At 37.0% G+C, this 27,417-nt stretch overlaps 1 protein-coding gene across 1 annotated transcript in view; it reads left to right on the top strand.

Moving 5' to 3' along the window:
* The window catches only part of LOC123319077, a 156,967-nt gene that overhangs the window by 102,694 nt on the left and 26,856 nt on the right, over positions 1-27,417 (top strand). The window contains exon 4 of the mRNA XM_044905924.1: positions 17,307-17,440. Coding sequence (XP_044761859.1) covers positions 17,307-17,440 — 134 coding nt within the window. The remainder of the gene's footprint in view (positions 1-17,306; positions 17,441-27,417) is intronic.

Here is a 27,417-nt window from a genome sequence, read left to right on the forward strand (position 1 = left end):
AAGAGTTTCAAGAAATAATCAAATCTCCGCCGATTTCACGCCTAAGAAAATGCGATGAAGGGGATGTTGACAAGGAGGTGAAATATATAAATTTTCGATGAATAATGGCGCGGAGTAGAGAGGCTGTTCACCAAATCCTCACGCTCTCCGGGACAGCCATTCTATCGAAATTATCATAAAATATTCACTGAAGGGAACTGTATTATATGAAAGGAATGAATTACAGTGGCGCCACGTTTCTATAAATCATTGTTTTCCGAGTTACGTAACGTTATGAAGCAGATGGGAGTGTACTGAAGGGAACTGGTCAAAGCCGAAGGAAATCTTTCTTATTTTTTCAGATATTCATTCAGTTAACTCAGATTCACCCAATTCTTCGTAGAGTAAACCGAAAAGCTCAAGTTCTGATACGTACAGTTTTATCCCAAAAGAAAAACTCACAGCTGACACAATTGGTTCAAAAAAACAGTTTTATAATGAGCTTATGCAGAGTAACTAAGAACTAATAACTAAAGAAGAGAGACCAATTGAATTGGCAGATGGCGAGCACATGTTGGTCATCTGCCCATGAGATTGGCCCCTTCCTTAGTTATTAGTTCTCAGCTACTCTCACCATAAGTGGAAAAGGGTAATGGAAGAAGATATTGCAATTAAATAGGTACTCCTACCTTTTTCTACCTGATACATAAGCAACTGTCGAAACAATTTTGCAATTTGACTTCTCCGTTTGTTAGAACGCCCATAACAAGTTGACTCTACTATGGGTACCAGGGCATTGTGGTGTTGAAGGAAATGAGAAAGCCGATAAATTGCAAAAAGGGCATCAAGGTTAACACCTTCTGGACCTGAGCCTTTCTGTGGACTTGAAAAATACCAATAGAAGGCAGCGGTCCAACAATGGGTGTTGAACAACAGAATAACCCTCTAGAGAAACACTCTTGGACTTACTCAGTCAAAGAAATTCGTGATGATTTGTAGGCTCTATGGATCAGAAGCAGAAACAGCTGAACACATGGTAAGCAAGTTTCAAGAGGTGGCGAACCTAAGAACCACTCATATGGGAAAACCTGTCCTGGATACTCACGAAATAACGGCTAAGGCCCCTAAGGATGTTGTCGGTTTTATCAACATCATTGACGACCTCCTTGGGTTCCTGTGAATGAGTAGAGATCAAAAAATCTACATGGTCGTAGTTCCCGAAAGTCTAATCGAGCCACAACAACCCCGCATCAAATAATAATAGGGTGCCCATATCATACATTCAGAGGGCGCCTAACGAGACCTATACAGAAGAGTGCGACACCTGTAGTTTGGTAGGCGAATGTAATGCAGGCAGCCTGCAAAATTCTATAATATGATCCAAAGCGCCCTCTCCTGAACCGACGAAGTGAAAAGGAACACCTCTGTTATGCTTCCCCACACCAAAACTAATACCTTTCATCTACTCGCGAATAGCCGAATTGGGTCGAAATAGTAACGACTTCTGAAAGCAGCCATTTTCCAAGAATGATGGTCTCTTTGTTCGGAACAACTGGAGACATTAATTTAAGAAACTCATTTTTGTCAACCGAAAAAGCACTCAGACTAGCGATAAAGATATTTATGGAATGCCGACAATAATGGGAAACAGGACATCAACATCGTTCATGTATAACCCATTTTTCTGGAAACGGCCAATACAAATGCATTCAACGATTTTTATCGAGGATTAAAAACTGGTTTTCACACTCACGAAGGGCCTCGAAGAAATATTATTATGGCTCATTCATGTCAAATCATATATGAGAAGGCAATATGCGAGGTTAATATTCCAATTCATCATGAATTTAGATTCCCTTAATTATGATGAACTCCACTGCTACTGAAAGGCAAAAAATACCTTCGTTATCTTACCATTAATTAACCAAGGCTCAGCGAATGACCTAGATGTGATTCTTCATTTTGAAACACGGGTTTTGAAAAATAAAAGTAGTAGTAATAGTAGTAAACTTTATTGAAACAATGTTTCAAAGGGCTAACGGCCTAGGTTTTCCAGCCAATAATAATATGATGACAATTAATCAATTAGTCCTGGACCATTGTAAACAATGACTGTTCATTCGTCATGCATCACCAGCATCCTTTGCCCGTTCCGTACTCAAAAATTTTTGAAATCGCATTGAAATTTCTGGGCTGATAACTCCGCCTTGAATATTTTTTCCATTAAGAATCTGGCGAACGTGCAATTCGATTTCTATAGGCCATAATCGTAAGAATTCTAAGTAAGTATCGCCTGAAACAACTGCTTTTAATCAGCAGTCAAAACAACAATATAATTCATAATTTCAATTGGAGGGGCTTTTATAGAGCTTTTGTTTGCGGTTTTGTCAGAGTCAACCAATAAATTCCGGATTAGTTCAGCTAATACACTCACTCGATATTTGTATAATGAATGAAAACTATACAATACTTTGGAAAATAAACACTCAAATGTATATCCTGAATTCAATTAACCGGGGAATCATATTGACATCGTGTCATATAATGTAACATTAAACATAATATGAACCAAACTTCCGAATGTAGAATAACGATTCGAAGTTCGATATTTACCGGCAATTTGATAGGATATCGAATTGAAATTCAATTTTAATACTTAATGGGGTAGATAGTGTATTTTACCCAGTTTGGAAAAAGCTAGTTGGATTCGAAATGTTATCAATTCGGAATAAATCCGTTTCATTTTAGTCAACATCGAGTTGATTATTTTGCGATTTGTTTACGTTCAACTCTTTGATCCTAAAATTGGCTGGTATGGACATCGGACATGTTCCAATCCGATTTTTAATTCTTATTTGAAAGTCTAATTATACAGGGTGAGGAAAATTTTCAGAACGGTCGTTTAGAAGATTAATTTTTTTCTAGTTTCAAGCTGTGGCTTCGACTGACTTAAGCCAATTCTTTCCCCAATATCCCTATATTATTTGTTCGTTAGGCACATTGAAGGGGACATTATGTTTCTCATAGCTTTTCAGTGTTCTCGACAAGATTACACGTTGTATTTGTCATAGTTTTCCTATATTCTTGTTGTTTTTAATATACTGAGCTACGGATTTTAGAAGAAAAGTATTAACCAAAGGTTTCAGTTCCATAATGTGGAATATCCAACCATAAAATCCGCGCATTGCAAACATGGAACATACTGAAATTTTTAGCGGTGTCGTAAAAAGAAAATATAACTCGCATCAATCATGTCGACTGAACATTAATCGACTTTGTATTACGACGTTAAGATGGATCTGTTTACGTTTCTTCGAAGGCCCGAACACAAACAGGAGTAGGAACGAAAAAATAAGGGACGGAGCAGAGCTGAATGGTTATTTGCCACCATTGATGGCATAAATATCGTGAGTTATGATATCTTCGAGTTGGTTGATCGATTCGCTGTTCGAGAGTTTGCCAATTGAGATGAATGGTCCACGTATTTTTGCTGATTCATTGGTGCGAGACGAAGGTGCTTTCGTTTTAGGCACTGAGCTGTTATTTCGTGCGTTTCAATTCATTTGGAGAAAGCAGAAAAGCTCACACCTATTAAAATTGCTAATTTCGATGCTTAAGGAATGAGAAGTTTCTGATGAGACAGATTTTTAGCAATTAAGTCATAAATTTTTGTTTTCGAAAAAAAGATCGATGTTTCCTTAGCATTAGTCGAAAACAATTGTTTCCAATTAGTCCTCTGTAGTTGAAACATCTCGAACATTCTAACTGTACACGTTGAGTCGAACATGACAAAATCGAGCAGAGGATTATTGAAAGAGGATGTAATACCTTTCGTGAAATGAACGAACCGAGAATATACGCTATTTAAACAGCGAAAATATGGTACTTCTAGCAAAAGCTCAAATTATGAAATGAATGAATGAAAATGTGCTAAATGCAAAATGAATATTTGTCAGTAATGTATGAGTCCAAGTTTATATAAGAGAAAGATAGGAAACGCCCTCATATTTTCATTACTAAAGACCGTCTACATTTTGGCCTATATTTGCAACATTTGGCAATATGTCGCTGAAAACGGAGTGTCAAGACAGAAAAATTCAGGTGGTAGGATTCATTTCACGCAAAAACGCCCAATTGAGAAATATGCACATTGGCCAATCATTTTTATTGCCAAAGTTCGAGGCCTCAGTCATCACTTTATTTATTTGCAATCTGCAAATTTCCATATAGCGGATTATTCCATGGAAGATGAATTGACATATTATGTTACTGTCGATTTTAGGTGGCTTTCTGATAATGAAAGTAACACAAGATCAAGAGACGTATTATGATAGACTTCATTCACGATTTTTTCAACCTCGTAATTTTTAAAGTATTATTTATTTATTTATTTATTTATCTTAACGGACATGCCAATTTACGAATTATTATCATTATTATTATTAATTACAAACAGCAAAGCCAATTTTCCAATAAGATATACAATATTCCAAAAATTAACAAGAAAACAAACAAAAATGTTGAAATCTACAAAAAAAAAAAAAAAACATCATAGGAAAAACAACAAGAACAGTTGACAAGTTCAAATAGCTTCAAAATATCTTTTAAGACTAAAAATAGATATCTGAAAAAGATCAATCTCCGATGCATTTGCCCCTTTTATCGCTCGTGCAATCGGATTATTCATGGCATAATTAGTGGGGTTATATTCGATGTATAAGAGATCTCTATGTCTAAGGAATACATTTTTCGCATTAAGTTTTATCTTAGATACTAAGTATTCACAATCAATGTAATTATTGATTAGTTTATATACAAACATTACATCAAAATTATTCCTTCTTATAGATAGTGGTTTCATTGATAAAGACACGTGTAGGTGGTCGTAGTTTATTGAGGCCTTGGGAATACTCATTTTGTAAGCAACCCATCTTAAAAATTTTCGTTGCACGCGCTCAATATTATTTTTGTGTACTTCATAATAAGGAGACCAAACTACAGTTGAATATTCCAATATACTTCGGACATTCGCAAAATAAACACTTTTTAAGGCAGAGATATTATTAAAATCTTTAACTATATTATTATACACCCAACTGTTGTTGAAATGGTGTATTCTGATGAGTTTCACGAACTGTTTGAAATGAAGACTCATCTTTTAAAATACCCTCTATAGAGAAGTAGATTTTTTCTGGAAATTGACAGGGTTTCAAGTGTTGCATAGAACTGTGTGATATCCTATACTCCATTCACTTTTATTTTGGCCATGGAATAATTTTCTAAAATTTTTGTAACTAGAACGGAGTAAGGTTGGCACTCATGAAATGTCGTTGATGTCATAACGCCGTTGCCACAACTAATATCAATTAATATTACAAAAATGCCGTAAGTGATTGAAAAAGACAGAAGACAGGGCTTCAGGAAGTGCTATCTAGAATTCAGGTTCCCTGATTCGAACAGTATGTAACCCTGATATTCTAATATCTACAATATATCAGACGCTAGCGAACATATTCAACATAAGTTTCATATGTTTCACATAATGTTTCATCTGAATCTGACTTATATTTTAGCTGCATGTTTCCTTAATCAGAAAAATTGTGAATGAAGAGGATGATAAAGAATATCCTTCTATTGGGAGACCAAAAAAAGTGATGGATTTGAAATTTTTTTTATGGTGAACGAATGCGAAAAGTTACTACAGACTACAGGATTTTCGATGAACGTCATCGTAGAATAAGTTCCAGGAAATAATTTTTTTATTTTTCATTTGACTTGTCCTTTACATTGTAAATGTTTCAAGGAATCAATAAATATGTATATTAGGTACTATTATTTTTATATCGAAGTATTGAAAATAAACAGCCATAAATACAAGCCAGTTGTCCTGTTAATTGTTAATTCATGAAAAATTTCTGTTTAAAGATGTGCCTTAAAGCTTCTTTCAATTCTTTTGACTTCTATTGATGCAATATGATTTTGGTTTAACATTAACCCTATCACTGCATCATACGCATTTCAACTTTGGGTTGATTTTTTTGAAATCTACAACTGATGTAAAGTCTTCGGCCAACAAAGAAGATAACCAACATCAACTCTCCTCAAGCTACTACATATTATGTGTCAATATATGTAGTTCAATTCTCTTCCATAGCGCAAATAAATATATTTAAAAACTGATCTCTTGTATTTTCCATAACTAGATTTGACATGCCTTCAATCAGTTTGTATGAGCGGCAATTATGTTCGCAATATATTTTCCGAAGTTATTCGACATTGTGATAAAATACGTAATTACTGAGACTTTTTTACGTACAACGGACCACATAGCGCTGATTTAAAACCCAAAAATGTTTCGACAAGAGTCATAACCTCACATATTCTTACTATACAGAGTGGAATGTGTCAAATTTCCATGGCCAACCGAGTGCTAAAATAAAAGTGAATGGAGTATAGACAGAATTGGTATCGTTTAATTTTATTTTAACGTAACAAGATAACACACAATCTTTCATTCTGTTTTTTGCACCAAACAGGACTCTAGTTAGAACCATTATGTTTGTTCAATCTGAGTGAGGAAAATAGAACGTTGGCGAGCGGGCAATGCGTTGAGAGCCAGACGCATATATCAATTGGGAAAATTTGGCGTGAAAAACAAACTGATTGAAATTTATGGTGAAGTCTGGACAGCCCATCCATCAGGGTGGCTGCTACTCTACGGCGTGAGGAAGGGGATTAACATCTTTCGAGTCAGAGCGGATAGGAGAATTCGGCCTAATGGGGGTAAAGCCATAATTCGGTTGATACTTTGGGGTTGTCGAGGATGAATCGTTTGGATATTCGCGTGAGACGGGTTCTAGCAGAATCTTCTTGGTTCCGAAATGAACAACAGAGGGTGATTGTGATTCTGTGCATCGCTGAGAGAAGTAGGTTTTATTATTTGAGTGATTCAATTTTGCCTCCCACAACCTGGTGTCTTATCAATCTGTCAGGGCGACAGAGGGTCAACAGAGATTAAAACTGCATGTTATTAACCATTATATACCGAGTGAGGCATTGATTTGTACCTATGTATTTCAAGTATAGATTCTTGAGATCGAAACAAACACTTTTTTCATTACCATTATTTCAGATTCATCTTGGATAAGAAAGAAGACATTTTGAGTCTTCACAATGAGCTATACCACCCTTATAAAAACAAAATTCTTCCCAGAACAACAATCTAAATCTATAATGGGAATTCTCCTCAATTTGGGTTATCACTGCATATGCAAGTTTAAACTGAATAATTATGAGTTTCATTCATGATTTTTTCAAATTCATCGCAGAAAATGTTCAAAATTATCCTTCAAATATGGGGTTTTAAAATTTGAATCGTTTTGTGCGGAGTTAACGATTTGGCAACAGCGCATACAAGACAATGAAACGAACAATGTCCCATCAGCTTGTTTATAAAATAACATCTGTTGATCTACAGGCGCGTACTTACAGGCGAGCTTCAACTGCAACCGGCCATAAAAATCCCATAAAATTTTACGACCTTCCTCGTTCGTCGCAGACTTCATAGACAGCCATCTTTGTCTATCTCATCAAGATAATGCATTTGTTGTCCTTTATTATCAAGGCATATTTCAGTCGATGTTGCCAACTTGTGCAATCCACATAAAACGCTTTAAACTTTAACTTTGAGTTTTTAAGTGCTTAAAATAATTTTTTTAGGGAAACGGTTGAAATGGTTATTCCAAAATGTGACGTTTGAAAGATATTTCATAAAAAATACATCATTTTCGTCAGAGGGAGTATTCCCTATTCACACAAATCTGTGTAGTTTTCAAGCAGAGTTGCAGTCAGCCAAAGAACCCAATTATTCGAATATTATTTTTCGTTGAGGTCGATGAAAATATTTTCTAAGCGAAACTTACGCGTGAATGGATGCTACTGCATAATTTGAACTCAATTTAATCCGGGGCTGTTCAAATCATGCAATCACATGCACGGTCATCTTTTCGATACCATCCACCGTTATGTAATTAGGCAGCCGGGGGATGGTTTGGCATTTAGATTTCCATCAGACCGAAATTGTTGGCTTTAAAGCTCTGGCCTTTGGTCTGTTGCGTTTACTTTGTGGCCTCCAATGTGGTCCGTTACAGCATTTGCATAGAGCGATATTATCGTTTCCTTTAGCCAGACTTGGTGGAATAGACACTGTTGGAATCCAAACCGAAAATACCTATATCATATAGTCTTGATTCGAAACCATTTCGAAATTATTTATTGATCAGAAATGCTTTTTATGTCCCAGATTTTCCATTCGATGAACAGGATGGGCAAAATTCGATGGAATTGAATGGTAGCTCTGTAACCGTGAGAGCTAGGGAAAAATAGTTGCCTTATTTTCCACCTCAATTTTCAAGAGATTGTTAATGGCCCAAAACCCCATCCCTCTATCTACTTTTGTTCTAGTTATAAGTAAAAACTGATTTTTCGGCTCTTCGTACTGGTGCCCCTATGTCGTAAAGTATCAGTGATTTCGAAAAACAAACATAACATTCTATAGACACTTTTTCCTGTAGAATGCATTGGCGTAGTCAAAGATTTTTTTCAATCCGTCACTTCAGAGATATAGTGATAACTTTCATTTTTTTAAATATAAACCCTGTGTTTTTTATTCAGAATATATAACATACGTTGTGTCTCCGATTGTTCTTTCAATAAAAAAACTCAAAAACTAGTTCGGTCTAGTTGGCAGGTCATTTCATTGATAATATGATAATGAACTTTATTCTCCTAAATTTAGTCAGGTTATTAAATGATGCTTTGCCTTTAGTGGATTTTAGTGAATGGTTTATTATTCAGATATTAAAATTGTAACAACCTTGTAGAGTTCAAAGAATAAACCTCATTATTATTACTAATATGAGAGACTTTGAATATCACTTGCATTCCGGATATTTGAAAAGATGAAAAATTTTCCAATATGGAATGATTCGCTTTCAGGAAATCTTATAAACCTGGGTTTGACTGAGTATGTTCCGAAACATTTTCAACTAGTAGATAATCTAAGTACAAGTACCCCAACTTCTTCAAACACCTTCACAAATGAGGCTGTGCCACTACTAGTAGAGGTGAATTGGTCAATATGAAGTAGTCATGGAAATTCTCATAATTTCCTCATTTCTCAAGTATATTCTCGAATATCGGGAATGAAAGTGATCTTCAGAATCTCTCATAACCTGGCACAACCTAAAAGCATAAAGTTCATTATCATATTAGGTCCTTTCGTTTGCATAAAAAGTGTAGCACTTTTCTACACTCGATATTAGTATTCGTTTCCTGATTGAATTTACACCAGTGTAGAGGTGGTGTAGTTTATCTACATCTCCTTTTGACTATGTGTAGATAAACTGCACTTTCTCTACACTGGTGTAAATCAAATCGATTGTAGAAAAGTGCTAGACTTTTTGTGCAAACGAAAGAACCTATTATCAATCAATGAAAATGTCCTGCCAACTTGACCGAATTGGTTCTTGAGTTTTTTCATTGGAAGAGCAATTAGAAAAGAAAATTCGGGATTTACACGAGCGTGTCCGATTAAAATAAGGAGACAATCATCAAAAATCAGATCTGTTTATTGGGGGATTTGTCTAGAATAGTAAAAAACAAACGATACTTGTACAGGCAAATTTCGATGTTTTAGCACTACAGCTTTTAAACCAGAGGAGATGAACAAAATCTTATCCTATTCTCGATCTCTTTTTCTGAGAAACTTACAATAGTACTAGCCACTTTCTTTTGTTTTCGATATATACGCAAAAATTGGAAAAAAGTTGAAACAATAAAAATACTCAGAAAAATGTTTTTTGACCATTTTCTATTATCTATATTGATACAAACCATATAATATTATATATGTATTTTGAAATCAGTAAAGATTAAGCTTTCAAAAAGTTGCACAGAAATCTAATGTTTCCATTTAAAAAAACATAACCTTGTGTCATAGCTTCGTAATTAAAAATCCTGCTGAAAAAGCGGGCACCCCACTGGATTCTTCGTTAAAAAGTGCTTGTATAATGTTTTAATTTCAGAGCTCTCTCATCAGTATTAGCGGAGATATAAATTTATTTCGATATCTCCATTTTTCCAATTTTTGCTTATAACTTGAAAACAAAAGAAAGTGGCCAAAAATGACTAAGACTATTATTAGTTCCTCAGAAAAAGAAAAAGAGAATGGGGTAGATTTTGTCTATCTCCTTTGGTTTAAAAACTGTAGTGCTAAAACATCGAAATTTGCCACCCTGTACTCGAGCTTGCCAGATTAAGATAAATGTAGTTAATTACATGTTGTAATGTATACATTCTCTAAATCTGACAAAATCAAGCTTGACATAAATGTAGTCTTTTGAGAAGTAGCGTTCTTTGGGTTCAATTAACATATCCTGTGAAAATCTGCTTTCGTTTTGATACTTTCGAATATGCAAATGTATGTCAGTGGTGGACACCCTCGATTCCTCAGGTCAACCACACAAAGGTCAATCTTGTTTGCCCTCCACCCTCGCCCAGTTCGCCAAGAAAGTGTAGCACGCCCCCGGGGCATATCTAACTCCATAAACGGCTCTCCCCCAGGAGTCCCTAACGTTTAATTCGCGGGAAACGTTGAAGATCAAGGAAATTATAATCATTCGACCGAACAGCCGACGGCATGAATTCGAGAGCTGGCAGGGTCCAAAGAGTTACCTTTCCGAGGATTGCCCGAAAAATTGCTTTGAGGTTGTTGCGGAGTTGATTTGCGCGGTTGAGCGGTCAAAAGAGATTTCGCGAGTTTACAATTTGGGCGCACTTCAGCCTCTACAATACCAAAAATAAGCACTTCAGTCAACGAAATTTCGGCAATTTCAACAGGGGCGAAACAAATAAAGAAGGATCTTTTGAAAATTAGTTATTGTAGAGAAGTATCTTGTTATTCCATTCATTAATTCTCCCCAAGCGAAACATCAGTACCTAGCGGCTTATTATCTCACTGGGGAACAAAAGAAGAAAAGATGATACAAGAGTCCAGTAGATCCACCTTATTGCTAGATAAATACTTACATATTTTCGGAAAATGCATCTCAATGAATTGCCACATATTACTCCATTCACTTTTATTTTAGCAGTCGGTTGGCCATGGATATTTGACACATTTCATTCTGTAAAGTACGAAAATGTGGGGTTATGACGTTTGTCAAAACATTTTTGGGTTTTAAATCAACTCTATGTTGCCCTTTCTACGTGAAAGTTTCTGTTATTACGTACTTTATCACAATGTCGAATCTCTTCGGAAAATATGTGACGAACATAACTGATGTTTATACAAACTGATTGAAGGCATACCCAATCCAGTTATTTGCATGGAAAATACAAGAGATCAGTATAATATCCATAGAAATTATAACTTACAATGGAAGCGGTAAAGGAAAGAGAAACGTGTTGCCTAGAGAAAGATAGAGCTAGTAGTGGCAAAAAGCTCGATAAAAGCGTTGTTTACGAGTATTTAGTTTGCTGTTGTTGTGCTTTTTGTGCGATTTTTCCGAGTGTTTTGAAATAAAAGTGTTTAAATAACACAAATGCATAATGGTTAAATCTTGTGCAGCCATAAACTGTACAAACTGGCGGTAAAAAGAAAAAATTTCATTTCATTGAAGGGGACTATTTCATGTGCATGTCAATAAAAATTTAAAAGTAGGATCAGTGCCGTCAGTATTTAACTTCCCTGGTATAACCCAAAAGAAAACTTTTAAAACCGCACAGCTCGCGTTGGAGGCCCTATGTTTATATGAACTTTTTGCCTAAACATTCCCAAGGGAATAAACCCCTAAACTTATTGTATTGAATTCTGAAACACTCTGTATTCATTTAAATTCATTAAATAAACCATTACTGCGATCGCAATAGGATTTATATTTTTCTTCCCTCGAAGTTCCTTGAATTTTCATATTCATGAATTTTTGTAGCTATAAAAACAAATAATCATTCAGGCAATGCATACCCCCAATATTTTCCGTTTGCTCCTAGAATTGTCATGAAAAAGGCACAAATAACAGAATTTCCACACTCATTCAATGCTTTTTAAATGGAATTTGAGGGCTTTTTGCCACTATTAGCTCTATCTCTCTCGGCAACACATTCATCCATAGCTCGAATATGAGAGGGCTCATCCATGTTAGGTTAGTATATCTATGATAATATCATAATATGCACTAGCTTGTGGAAAGTTAATGTTCGTTATCTTCTTTGGCTGAAGTTGGAATACGTTACATCAGTTGTAGATTTCAAAAATATTAACCCGAAGATGAAATGCATATGTTGCAGTGGTTGGAAATAGGTATCGCCCAAAGAAATTGACAGATAATTACAAGAATGTCAAATTCTTCAACAAAAATCATCCTGCCTCAGTATAAATAAAAGGACTTAAAGGAAGTTTCAATCAAGATGAACTTCACCTTCGAACAAAAATTTCACATGAATAAACAATTAGCAGGACAACTGGCGCGTATTTGTGGCTGTGCATCTTAATGCATTGATATAATAATAATAATAAGGTATTTATTGGTACCTTAAGACATTTACAATGTATAGGACAAGTCAAATGAAAAATAGAAAAATCTATTTTCGGGAACTTATTCTACGATGACATTCATCGAAAATCCTGTAATAAACTTTTCGCATTAATCCACTCAAACATAAAATTCTCAAATGCCACCACTTTTTTGGGTCTCACAATAGAAGGAAATTCTTTGTCATCCTCTTCATTCACAATCTTTCTGATTGTGGAAATGTTCAGCTGAAATATAAGTCGTTTAGATTCAGATGAAACATTATATAAATTCTCTTACATTGAATATGTTCGCTACCGTCTGACCGTATTGTGAATTTTAGAATATCAGGGTTACCTACCATTTGAATGAGCGCACCAGATTTCTAAATAGCAATTCCTGAAACCCTGTCTATTTTTTCAATCACTTTCGGTCTTTTCGTTATAAAAAATTGATATAAGTTGTGGCAACGGCGTTATGACATTAACGACATTTCATGAGTGCCAACCCTACTCCGTTCTAGTTACAAAAACTTATTGAGAAAATTATTCCATGGCCAACCGACTGCTAAAATAAATGTGAATGCAGTATATGTACATTAAGTCAGTAAAGCCGAATCACAAAAAAAAAGACAATAACTGTCATTTGCTGTTGTCAAATTAATTCTTTACGAAATCTGCTAGATTTCACGAGTGAATTATTTTTCTTAGTAACTTATTGGTTTACTAGACCGGCTTACACAGTTATTTTGGTAAACTTATCCATTGGATGAGTTATGATTAGGCTGTTTAGCTGTCAACTTGCAGAAGTTTCACAAGTGACGTTCAAGGAAAATTATATTGAGAATTTTGTGATCTGCAGTTCTATAGCACATGGGTTGAAACCGTTTCAGAAAGCAAGGAAAAATCACATTCGTTAGAAAAAAAAGATGTGATGTTGATCAGCCTGAAACTGGAATCCAGAATGCGCCAACAGGTTCGGCTTCATCAGATGCATTTCCGAATGTCGCCAACGTTATCGCACAGGTTAAAACAGGATCGGTCAGCCTGAAAACTTCCCATTTTTCGGGATCCGCGTCCTCTGCCGGACAAAGTTCGGACGGAACCGGGATATGTGGTGCATGAAATGGAAATTCAAAGGCATTCAACTTTGGCAAATTGGGAAATCGTGTAAAGTTATTTCCAATCCTCTCCCGGACCACCCGGCTCGGAAATTATTGTCGGCAAAAAGTTTCGGCATCGATCTGAACGAGGACGTCGATTCCGCAGTTACGATCCCCCGGGAATTTTTCCATATTCCAATTTAAGAGCGGAATGATATCGGCGGAATTTCATTTCGAGTTAATCTTTAACTTTTCATGAGGTCGGTACTCGGCGTTTGGGTGTATTATCCCGACAACTTTTCCGCCCCTGCAGTCTGCGTTTTAACGGCGACATTTTTCATGGAAAACGTGCGGCGTTCCCTTTGAAGTTGCCAAATTTGAGGCGACACCTGAGGTTGATAGTGATTGAAGGGGAAATGTTATTTATTGCAAGGGGAAATAATACGAGGATATGTTGAAAACTTCTTAGCCTATAATATAACCAAACAAAATTTCAATGTCAAAATATTTTATTACTCAACATATTCTCCTCTCAATTGAATACATTTATTACAGCGAACCTGCAACGTCTCCAGATCTTTCAAAAAAAATGTTTCCTCTCGCTCTGCAAACCAGACCTCCACAGCTTTAATTACCTTCTCGTTAAAAGGAAATTTACTGCCTTTTAAACTTTTTCACAGTTGAGAAAAAAGATGATAAGCGGATGGAGCCAAATCTGGTGTTCTAGTAATTCAAACCCTAAATCACGAATTTTTTGCATGGCAACATAAGATTTGTGTGCAAGGGCGTTGTCCTGCAAAAACAAAACACCTTTGGATAGCTCTCCGCGTCTATTCCCTTTAATTTCTTCCTGTGGAGTGATCAGTAATGTCGAATAGTAATCTCCGGTTATTGTTCTACCCTTATCCAAAAAATCAATCATGATTACTCCACGACAATCCCAAAATACTGAAGCAAGAACTTTTCCAGCAGATTTTTGGATACGAAACTTCTTAGGTCTTGGAGAACCGAATGTCGCCATTCCATCAATTGTTGCTTCGTTTCTGGATCGTAGAAATGTACCCAAGTCTCATCCGTAGTAACAATCCGCACAATACGTAACAATACATCGTTTTTCAATCGAGCATAGATTCAACGCGATGCTTCTACTCTTGCACGCTTTTGGTCAACATTCAAACATTTGGGGATCCATTTTGCAACAATTTTTCTCATGTCCAAATTGACGTGAACCATATGATGAACGCGTTAGTATGAAATATTCAGTGCTTCAGATGTCCGTTTTAACCCAATTCCAAGGTCTAATAAAATCATGTCAGGAACTGCATCGATATTTTTGGAGACTGACATAGAAACTGGCCTTCCAGATCGGTCATCACCTTCGATAGAAAATTTACCTCTTTTGAAGCTTGCAGTCTAATTTTTCACAGTAGCATACGAAGGACATTGATCACCAAGTGTATTAAGCATATTTTCGTAAATCTGCTCACCTCTTAACCCTTTTAAATACAGTTACGTGATGATGGCTCGATACTCCAATTTTTCGATTTTCACAATTTTGGTGGACATCTTCTTTCTTTTTATTTATTGCTCAACTCTGGCTTACTTTTTTGACCTCCAACTTCCCACTGACACTTCTAATGAGTTATTGTTCATTGCTATGATAACGGAATACTTTTTTCATGCATGGAACTGGTCTAGGCCAACTAGATATCAATACATCCTCGTACTTTTTGAATCTCCATTCACTAATCGGTATATAGAAATTTTAAAGTACCGAGTGGTTGAGGTAAGAGGGGAGAAAACAGTTGGTTGAGATGATCAGGAAATCCCTATCTGTGACCAAACCGCTTAATTTTGTGGTACGTGAAAGATGCCAAAAAAAAGACTAATAGATGAAGCGTGCCCATCAAATACTCTCGACCGAGAAGCCAGATCGGAAAAGTTTAAAGAAAGACCGGAAAAATTGCCGGTTTTGTCGTTCTCCAAAAGCAAATGTAAACAAATCTACTTCAGTTGACCCATAGACATAGAGACATGGACTGAGCAATGTCAGCATGAAAATGTCTTTTTTATAGAAAGAGAGAAATGATCGTCGGGCATTTACTTGTCTGTATTCTGTTCACATAGAGGTGAGTGTGGACCAATCAAAATTCTAGAAAAAGACAACTGCATTCACGACGTGCGTTTCTCTCTGTCACTTTTTTGACCGTATTTCATGCATAGATATAAAGGGAAGGCACCGTCCATGTCCATATGTCTATGAGTTGACCATATTGACAAAAGTGAGGTTAGCACGGATAACAGGCAAGGGTGGGTAGTGAAGTTTCAACTTATCGACAGCGAAGTGTTCTTGGCCTCAGAATTTATGAAATTCATTTCATTAGTGGAAGCTCCCACCAAAGTAGCATAGCACTGACATGGCACATACATGACGAAGGTGATGAAAAATTTTTAGATATGAACTGAGAATGACATATTTCACGCAAATGACACTATCTGAAAGTTTTGCATCGCCTTGTCATGTAATTTTTTAGAACTATACACCATCCCAAGTCACCTATTTCATTTGAGAGTTGAGAAATCAATAGGTTTTAACTTGTGTCCCAAGCTTCCCAAATCGGTGGGTGACTTGGGACGAGTATATTTTATTTTTTTCAAGATTTATATCCGAATTCTGAAGCATGGTATATATCCTAATCAATAGTCTGAGTCATTAAGCATATTGGAACCTCTTTTTCAGATAAAAATGAGTCATCGTTTTGAAAATACGAAGTTGAATTCAACAATCGTCCAAAGTCACCCGAATTAAATTGTTGAAAATGTCGGAATGAACTCTTCCTGTCTGGCTTTCATAGCCCACGCTGAATAAACTCAGATAGAAAAAAAATTATCAACTACAGCGTTGTAAGATTCATTCAGTATCAGAATGAATTTTTATCGATGTAATTGTAGAGTCTCATCAAGCACCGAATAGGGGATATTCCTTCTGACGAAATGATGTATTTTTTATGAAAAATCGTTGAAACATCACATTTTGAAATAACCATTTCAACCGTTTCCAAAAAAAAATATTTTAAGCACTTAAAAATGAAAAATAAAAATGGGTATTTAAAGTTTAAAGCGTTTTGTGAGAATTGCACAAGCTGGCAATATCGACTGAAATATGCCTTGATAATAAAGGACAACAAATGCATTATCTTGATGAGATAGACAAAGATGGCTGTCTATGAAGTCTGCGACGAACGAGGAAGGTCGTAAAATTTTATGGGATTTTTATGGCCGGTTGCAGTTGAAGCTCGCCAGTAAGTACGCGCCTGTAGATCAACAGCTGTTCTTTTATAAACAAGCTGATGGGACATTGTTCTCTTCATTGTCTTGTATGCGCTGTTGCCAAATCGTAAACTCCGCACAAAGCGATTCAAATTTTAAAACCCCATGTTTGAAGGATAATTTTGAGTATTTTCTGCGATGAATTTGAAAAAATCATGAATGAAACTCATAATTATTCAGTTTAAACTTGCATATGCAGTGATAACCCAAATTGAGGAGAATTCCCCATTAATTGTTTGCAATACTATTCGATTAACCATGGAGACTGAAAAATGAAGAATAACTCCACAACTTTCACCCTAATATTTTCCATTTGGTTTCAGACACGCCTGAGGAGGACCCCGTCATGTGGGTAGAAACAGACTTTCCCGAAATTGGATATTCCATACGTGGAAATTGCTCGACGCCGCCTAGCTACCCGCCAGCCAATATCACATGGCTGATTAATGGAAAGAAGGTAGGATCACCTGTGCACTCCACGAACTTTTATGAGACTTTTTGTCGATCCCATTTTCATAAGGCAGCCGCTTCGGGATTTTATATTGGACGGGAACGGGGGTTTACGGTCGGAATCATTACTGCGAGAGGGTGAATGATCACAATTTGTAGTTTATCGTTCTTATACAGTTTTTCAATATGGTAGAATGTTCCAAGATTGACATGTCGTAAACGGAGGACTTTTATGGGTAAATGAACGCCATTTTTTATACTCGCCACTTCAAAATGTAACAGTCTGAATTACTGAACAGTTTGCTAAACGCAACTTCAAATAAACTACTCTTAGGCCCGTATTAATAGTCACATCTCAAGTATTGAGAATGTCTTAAGTAGCGTCTTGAGACATCAGCCTGATTAATAAATTTGACTTGAGACTCTGTCAAGATGACGTCTCAATCGGCGATCTCACTTGAGCAGGCGCTTATTAATAAATGTGACTCAAGCACTCGAATGATCTCAAGATAGGTTTTGGGAACGTCAAATTTTGAGTATGGTCGAACCCTGACTCAAGATGATCTCGAAATGAAAGTTGGGTTAGTTTGCTTTGTGAACTGACAGTAATTTAATTGTCTTTTGTGCTTCCAAAAATTGGCATTATTAAGGTCAATATGGAATCCAAGGAAGATGTGGTCAACTACTACGACGAAATCGATTTCATGAAGTTTATCGCAACAGAAAATCAGACTTTTCAATTAATGTCCAAGCCATTGTTGGGCCTAATACAGAATTTTTGGGTATTGTAACAAGATGGGCAGGAAGCATGCACGACTCCAGGATCTTTCAAATGTCCAGAGGACTTCACATGAGGTACACACAACGTGTACTGGATGGGCGATCGAAAATCCTGCTTCGTCACATTTTATTGTGAGTCACAGTATTGAAAAATATCAAGCAAAAATAAAAATACTAATTTCTCTTTTCGTTTTGTAGTCTCAAGTATATCTCAAGACCATTACTCAAGACATTCATAAGTTGATTTTCAAGTCTCGTTTCTTGAGATAGTATCAAACTGACAATGACTTGATATGCGTTTATTAATAAGCCGTCATCTTGAGATGCTGTCACTATCTTGAGATAGTATCAACTGAGATAGGTCTTGAGACCCGTTTTGAGAACTGACTATTAATACGGGCCTTAGAGACAGAGTTTTCAGAGTTTTGGTTTTGATGCACCCAGTACATCTGAAAGTTGATTTGATGTCATAAGATTCTTTACTTGCAATCACCTTATAATGTGCAATGCTTTGATAGCAGCTTTACTATCAGAATGTATCACCATACCACATCCTTGATTAATTTCTTTCCAGGTTTATGTCAATATGTCATACATAAGCAATACCTACCTAATCCATGTACACTGTGCAAAAAAATTAATGCACATTCTAAAAATCTCAATTTTAATGAAAGTTAACTCTACATTGCCTTTATAACTTATTTTTTATGTTCTCTCGGGAAGGTTTTGAACGGAACAAGACACATTAAATGGAAGAAAAATTCAGGATTTCACCGAATCTTATGTGAAAGAAGAGAAATGAACAATTTTCAAAATACTTAAATGCTGATAAGTGATTTAATACTTGGTATTTCCACCCCTTGCGTTAATTACAGCTCGGCAACGACGGTTCATACTCAAAATGAGTGATCTTAAAATGTTCTGATCTAATCCTTCCCAGATTTCTCCGAGTTGGATTCCTAAGTCATTAAGAGTAGCTGGATGATTTTCTGAAATTCTCAGCCTTCTATTGAGGTTGTCTCAAACCTGCTCAATCGGATTGAGATCTGGACTTCTTGCTGGCCATTCCATTCGAGAGACTTCAACCTCTTCAAGGTACTCCTGAACGATGTGCGCACGATGGGGTCTGGCATTATCGTCCATAAAAATGAAATTTTCACCAATGTATGGGGCAAATGGCACTACATGCTCTTCAAGAATGTTCCTTATATACTTATCAGCATTCGTAGCTCCATTATCAACGACCACTAGGTCTGTTCGAGCAGTGAAAGATATTCCACCCCATACCATAATCGATCCTTCCCCGAAACCAGTTGTATTCAGGAAATTGCACTGAGCATATCTTTCATGTGGACGTCTGTATACAAGGGAACGTCGATCACAATGGTAGAGGCAGAATCTAGACTCATATGTGAAGAGAACTCTTTCCCAATCGGCCTTTTCCCAATGGATATGCTCTCTCGCAAAATCCAAACGCGCCCTTCGATGGGCTGGGGTAAGAGCTGGGCCTCTTGCCGCGACACGAGGCCTTAAATCATATTCTCTGAGGCGATTTCTTATTGTCTGAGTGCTAATTTGCACCTCATGAGTTTGCTCAAGCTTTCTTGAATGGCAGTTGTTACCCGTGGTCTACCCTGTCCTGGTCTTCGGACATTCATACCTGTCTTCCTGAATCGCTGCAACATTCTGGACACAAAAGTATGGGAAACTCCAAACCTTTCTGCAATTCTTGTGTATGTCCACCCTTCTCGCAAAACTACCGCTTGGGCACATTCCTCTTGAGTCAAATCGCGCGTTTCGCGTTGCATAGCGATCGAGTGTAGAAAATCATACGAAAGAAAAACTCACTAGAATTGATCGAGAACTGCTGATTTTAGAATGGAGCCAATACATTCAAAATCTGATAATATCATCTTTTTTTATTCCTGCTGGGAAGAACATCTGTGTTGAAGAAAACCGTTGAAAGTGGATAACATATGCATGCATAATTCTGATAAAAATAATTATCATTGAGAACACCTTCAGTTGTAGAATAAATGTGAGATTTCCATAATGTGCGTTAATTTTTTTGCGTAGTGTATATTCTTAGCGAAGTAGGAGTTTCAGCTTCGAAACCATGTAATAACATTATAACATTATTATTCCACTTTAGTGGAATAATAATAAATAATAAAATAATAACTATTAATTCGCTAAGATTATACAAAAGCTTGCATCAGGTAGCTTTTGCTTATGTATGACATATTGACATTTACCTGGGAAGAAATTGATCAAGGATGTGGTAGGGTGATACATTCTGACAGTAAAGCTGCTATCAAACCATTGAACACCCATGACAACCACTCAAAGCTGGAGGGAACGGAAACTTAATAAGACAGGCAATAACAACAAGCTCTCTTTCGTCTGGGTTCCTGTTCATTCTGGAGTCAAAGATTTCGAAGAAGCCAAAACACGCTCTCCAGAAAGGGAGCTACCTAATGGCCCAGAACCTTTCTGCACTTTGAAAAAATGAGGAAATCACCAGATAAACATTCTGGAGGAATTTTCGAAGAATCATTCCTGAAAGTTCCTTTGGGATTTTTGAACTGCAAGATCCAATAAGTATTTGGATCCCAGTGTGAATAAGTTCTGCCTCCTCATAGGACATTGTGGCCTAAGGAAGCCTATAATGAGAATGGGCTTATCAGAAACTGGCGATCCCAACCTCTACAACTGCTCTGAGTCCTACGTAGTTGGAGTTGACTAGTTCTCTGAGCTCATGCTCACTAAAGAAGAACAAAGAAAGTGTTCAAACTCATCTGAACAAAGTTTTTGAGCCACAATTTATCGAATCATTCGATCACGTGCATAATTACTGCTGGAAATGAAAATCAAGCTATTGCAAAACACAAAATATTCACTATCTCTTCGCCATCAAAGAGCCAACTCCAAAGGCACCAATAATTCATAATCGTCGGAATAGACATAGAAATTTCCACCTTGCATTACTCCCAATTGTCTCGGTGTTCATTCACGTCGAAGTCCCGTTTATACTATCGCTCCGATGACGCTCCCAATTGATTCTGCAGGAATAATACCCATTAGAGGAAACCAGCCAACGTATCCCTGCAGCAGCCACCTCCGTCTGCCGGTCAATGATTAATCAAAGTGTTCGCTCTACGGCCGATTCGATTGCATGTGCAAATTGGTGCCTATTTTCCCTTCGCAGTCGGGCGAGAGTCGAACGGCGAACGGTGAACCTTGGAAAGGATCATTGTGCCTTACCTGCTGAATTAGATATCGGTTTTGTCTGGGAGCTGCGAATGGGGCAGTTGGATTTTTGCGGTCGGTTCGAATGTGCGGTTCTCGTTTGGCTCTGGCTGGCCACTTATTTGTGCTGTTCTGTCTGATCGCAACTCAGTTTTTTTGGATAAGTTAGCCGCAATATATCATTGAATTTAGTGATACTCCATTTCCATAATACTTCCTGGCTTCCTGAATGTGGTCTAACGATTGAACCCTCCTGAATCGCATGTAGTGACTTGACGAGGAGAGCCATCAGTGAGTGTGTAGGAGTCTGCAGAGTAAGTGAGATTTGGTTCAGTCATTGCGGGACAGGTGGCGCATCGTGATGATATTTGAAAATATTTCTCAAAGCTATCCACCGGTTTCACTTCCCATTTCCCATTTTCCGGTTGAAGTATCTAGCACTCTTGTTTTACTAGATATCAGCCAGAGCATTCGACAGAGTATGGTATGAAGGATTAATATATAAGATGAGATGTGCTGGATATTCAATCAAACTGTGCAAGTTGATTAGGAATTATTTGAGGAACAGAAGATTCTACGTGAAAGTGGAAGGAGAATGCCCCACAACAAGGTATATAGAGGCTGGAGTATCCCCTTGGGCCACTTCTGTACATCATATACATTCATGATATTCCGAAGAATCCAGGAACTATGCTAACGTTATATCCTGACGACACAGGCATGGCAATTCGACACGCAGAAGTAATAGAACGAGTTCTACAAGAAACGATTGACGAAGCAATATTGCTTCGTATTGACTGGTGCATAAAGTGAAAAATCAAGCTCAATGGACAAAAGAGTCAAGCAATATTACTTCAGAAAAGAAGACTGCGACCCACAACGAATCTAGAAGTTGACGGCGAAGAAATCGATTGGAAAAATGAAGCCAAATATTTAGGAATAACGCTTGACGAAGGATTCACTTGGAAAAGTCATATCAAACAATCAATCGACAAAACGAAAGCAGCGATGAATAGACTCTACCCTCTAATAGGAAGAAGAAGCCACATGTCGAAAGAGACAAAATTGAAGATAATCAAAGTCGTTGCTAAGCCTCGACTGACTTATGAATCAGTTGCCTGGGGGTTCACAGCAAAGAGCCACATCAAAAGAATTCAGGCCACTGAAAACGAGCTGTTACGATGTGCAATAGATGCACCTTGGTTTGTCAGGAATAGACAGATTTATAGGGACCTAAAATGGGAAACCATAACGGAATTCATGAACAGAAAAGCAGAGAAATTATTTGAAACAGCGAAAAACCATCCGAAATCAAGAACTCAGCAGACTAGTGGACTACGACCCAGAGGAAGACAAAAGTAGAATGCGAATTTACCGAAGGAGACCAAGAAATCAATCAAAAAGAGGTTGAAATAAGAAATTTTTGTTGCCCCTTCAATAAAAACGATGTGATGAGGTTTTTACTTGGGAAATATGAACATTCTAATGCTTGACACCCTAATTCCAACAGTTGACATCCTGTCTTAAGACTTAGGACCTTTCGCTTTGAAATTATTATTTTGTAATGTTGTTTATTATTAAGAACGTTGAAAACGTTTTTTTTGTCCGATGTGCCGTATCATTAAAACTGCCGGTACTGATACTTTATTGAGTTTGGTTCATTTAGTACCTTCTTTGAGATTGTTGGTTGTAATATTTCCATTGGACAACCAGATATGTCTATGGACAAGAAAGTTATCCCTAAATTAAAAACACATATAATCTTTTTTTTCTCTTCGAATTCTGAAAGAGTTCATAATTTTTTTGTTAAACATTGGATTATACAATATGAAACAAAGCAGGAGGATTTTTCTTTCATTATTATATTTATTTCGCAATCCAATTAACAAGTTCCGAGTCTGTGAAGTTTCTTGAGATATCCGCCATATATAAAGATAAAAATTAAATTGTATTGTTTGGGGAATGTAAGTCATATAATTATTTCAACAATAACACGACTCTACAAAAAAATTTTTGTTCTTCGTCCTAACGTTTATACTAGGATTTTCCGGTTAATTATGCACAAAAACGAAAAGAAAATGACTTTTTTTGGTATAAAGTTTGCTTTTGTGATAGTTATAGTATTAATAGTCGTTCTTCATTTTTTTTATAATTTTTAATAATTCAAAAAGATCGTCCGATGAGAGTAGGGTGTTCACGTTTACAAGGTGCCGCTAGAGGGCACTCGAGTCATAAACAATGATCAGGTTTTGTTTACTAGCCCAGACAAACTTCGAATATCGTCAAGAAAATGTAAATACGATGCTGATGCATTTTGTTTTATATGTGGTCAATTTATTATAATTCGTGACGTGAAATACGAATTAAAGACATCTCACGTTCTCTCTGAAGCCTATGAAGCATATTTTGACTTCCTGTTTGGAATCAAGACAAGCCATGAGCTCCACATGTTGCTTGTTTTTAGTGTAAATGCTATCGTTGAATCAGTCTCCTAAACACAGAAGCAAACTTTTTCGTGCCATATATTTTTTTTTCGTCTAATTAGGATCTTAACTATCGAAATTTTATGCTTTGCACTCAAAGTCAAATTTGGTGTTAACCCGTGTAATTGAAGTATGGTGGCTTTAAAAATACTTCCGAATAGTGGTCCAGGGGATAGGCCAGATTTGAGGTGTTTTTTCAGTAAAAGTCACTAATTTCATGAGAAATAGCTCTGCTCTGAACAGAATCGTTAACAGTAGGAAATTATCGCTTGAATAAAGTATGTAAATGTGGACAATTGGAAAAATATGAAAATCCACAATTTCACCATGTGGAAATTTAAAAGTTGATTCACCCTTTTCCATATATTTTGCACATTTTGATGGTTCTTCATGATCTGAATAAAATTAACTAATCCTGTGAATCCTGCAAGTAGAGTCCACTCAATTCACTCAACTCTTAACATGTTAAATTCAAAAAAAATGAGCTGAAGAAAAACAAATCAATTATGTGAAGTCTTCTGGTCGTATGGAACAATAACCATTGAAGGAAAAGGGATAGGAAGCGTTTTCTTTCCGAAAAGCGCCCACAGTCCCCTGATGATTCCATTTCACATATTCACAGGTTTTCTCCTAATCACATTCCGAAACCACATGAACATAAAAGTTTACCAATCCAATCACGTTCTAAGTATGGATTCGCATGTCTCGCATATATTGTATATATTAAACTTTTCCATCATGCAACTGTATGAAAAACGAGATACGTTCGTGCCCTCGTATAGTCGCTCTAACTCAACGAAATGTTTTCCGAAGACTTCGATTTTCCACATACAAGTCGATTTAATTTGCGAAATTGAAAAGTGCTCTTCGGAGTCGTGTCTCGGAACAAATTGGAACAATTTTTTGCATCCGTTTGTTATGTGGATGTTGTTGAAAGTTGTATGGATTGTACGAAAGTAAATTTAGAAGGGCCAATAACGTTTAAACTACAGTTATCGTTCTCTCTGTTGAACGTTGTGAAGTTCGAATCGGTTCTCAAAGAAGAAAAATTCAAACTTATCTACCGCCATGAGTTTTTTCGTTTATTCTGGGTAGAATTTCACTACCTATCCATGGTAGGTTTCCAGTTATTTACTGTTCGTCGAAAACAACTTCAATTCCGAATATTTTTGTTCATTTTTTTTCAAACAACAACAAGTGTGGGGATTCTCACTCTTCTGAGCTCGAGACCCACTAAAAACCCTTAACTGCTTCTTGAATATTGGTTCCTGGCATTTGCCTACAAACCGTTCATCTCTTAGTTCGTTTTCTTCCCGCACACTGTCGTGCTGGGATTTATGTGTTTATCCTCTATTGGATAACACTGTATTGGATTAGTCAATAAGTTTCTATTCTTATTTTAATCTCTTTTTAATTGATCTCTTGGTCTCTTTCGGTATATTCGCATTCTCCTTTTTTCTTCCTCTGAGTCGTAGTCCACTAGTCTCCTGAGTTCTTGATTCGGATGGTTTTTCGCTGTTTCGAATGATTTCTCTGCTTTTCTGTTCATGAATTCCGTTATGGTTTCCCATTTTAGGTCCCTGTAAATCTGTCTATTCCTGACAAACCAATGTGCATCTATTGCACATCGAAGCAGCTTGTTTTCAGTGGCCTGAATTGTTTTGATATGGCTCTTTGTCGCGAACCCCAGGCAACTGATCCATAAGTCAGTTGAAGCCTAGCAACGGCTTTGATTATCTTCAATTCAGTCTCTTTCGACATGTGGCTTCTTCTTCCTATTAAAGGGTAGAGTCTATTCGTCGCTGCTTTCGTTTTGTCGATTGCTTGTTTGATATCACTTTTCCAACTAAATCCTTTGTCAAGCGTTCTTCCTAGATATTTGGCTTCATTTTTCCAGTCGATTTCTTCGCCGTCAACTTCTAAATTCGTTGTGGGTCGCAATCTTCTCTTCTGTAGTAATATTGCTTGGCTCTTTCGTCCATTGAGCTTGATTTTCCACTTTATGCACCAGTCATTTGTTTCGTCAATCGTTTCTTGTAGAACTCGTTCTATTACTTCTGGGTTGCGATGTCGAGTGGCTATGCCTGTGTCGTCAGCATGTAACGTTAGCATGGTTCTTGGATTTTTCGGAATATCGTGAATGTATATGTTGTACAGGAGTGGCCTAAGTACTGACCCTTGGGGTTCTCCAGCCTCTATATCTCCTGTTGTGGAGCATTCTCCTTCCACTTTTACGTAAAATCCTCTATTTCTGAGATAATTCCTGATCAACTTGCATATTTTGATCGAATATCCAGCACGTCTCATCTTATATATTGATCCTTCATGCCATACTGTGGCGAATGCTCTAGAGACGTCTAGTAAAACAAGACCCCCAGCTTGTTTATTTTGGAATTATCTACGCTGATCAACGTATTCAATCCTATGTTCAGTTCTTGTTATGACCGCTGTGACAACCAACCCGTGAGACAACCATACCCGGTCTCCCCTAAACTCATATTTCACCATTCTTATCGAAAGAAAATGACAATCAAAAGAGTAGATCCATCTCTTACTGCATTGAAACATTTCAACTAGATATCCGAAAAATCTTCGTTGCGTTCCAGAATCCATAAACATAAATTTCATGCCCCTCCTCGATCGTTGAAGTTCCTCAAAATCATTCTCCCAATCCCCCCGACCATTCCAAACTGTGGAACCTCACAGAAGATCCATAAACAGCCAGAGAAATATCTATACTCCCCGCTAGGTAGACCTGAATATATCTCGCAAATAGACCATCCATTATGCCATAGACTTTCGCCGGGAAAACATATCCAGAAGACGTAAAATCTCTGGTGGTCATTCAAATTGATACTTATCCCAGATCCATTTTTCACCGTACGAAAAATAGCGATAAATTTCCATGCGCCGACGGGGGTATAAATCTGGGAAATGCCCCGTCAGAACGCGGGTGCGTCCGTATGAAAAATCATTCGACTCATAATGCCCCCCCTCCCTGTTCGGGAAATGGGGAATATCGTCGGAGGTCTCTATCATGGAAATGGATATGTTTGGTTTGAAAAGGGGCTCGAATCGAAGGAGGCCACGCACTAAAAATAAAGGTCGAATAGTATTCGTGACCGATCGATGTGGCCCTTTTCAGGTGGATGGAACGGTGAAAGGTGTTCGGAAAAATCTTATTAGATTATGCGATCTTTTCTCCCCTTTTAGGTGATGGAGAAACGATTGCGGAATGTACAGGGCTGGTTTGGTCTGGATGATGTCTTACAAATATTCAGAATGCGACACTCTTTCAAAGAGGAAAGATCGATTTTATCCTTTCTTCGTTCTTATAGAATGAATTAAGCAAAAAACCTAGTGCATCGAAGCCCAAATAACGACGTAACTTGACAAGATGATTGATCATCAGACGCTTCACCAAGAGCGTTTGTTTCATCCTAGTATTATCAGTATTTGGTCTTCTATGTCA

The sequence above is a fragment of the Coccinella septempunctata genome, chromosome 8 (assembly GCF_907165205.1).
Source record: "Coccinella septempunctata chromosome 8, icCocSept1.1, whole genome shotgun sequence".
NCBI classification, from domain to species: Eukaryota; Metazoa; Arthropoda; class Insecta; order Coleoptera; family Coccinellidae; genus Coccinella; species Coccinella septempunctata.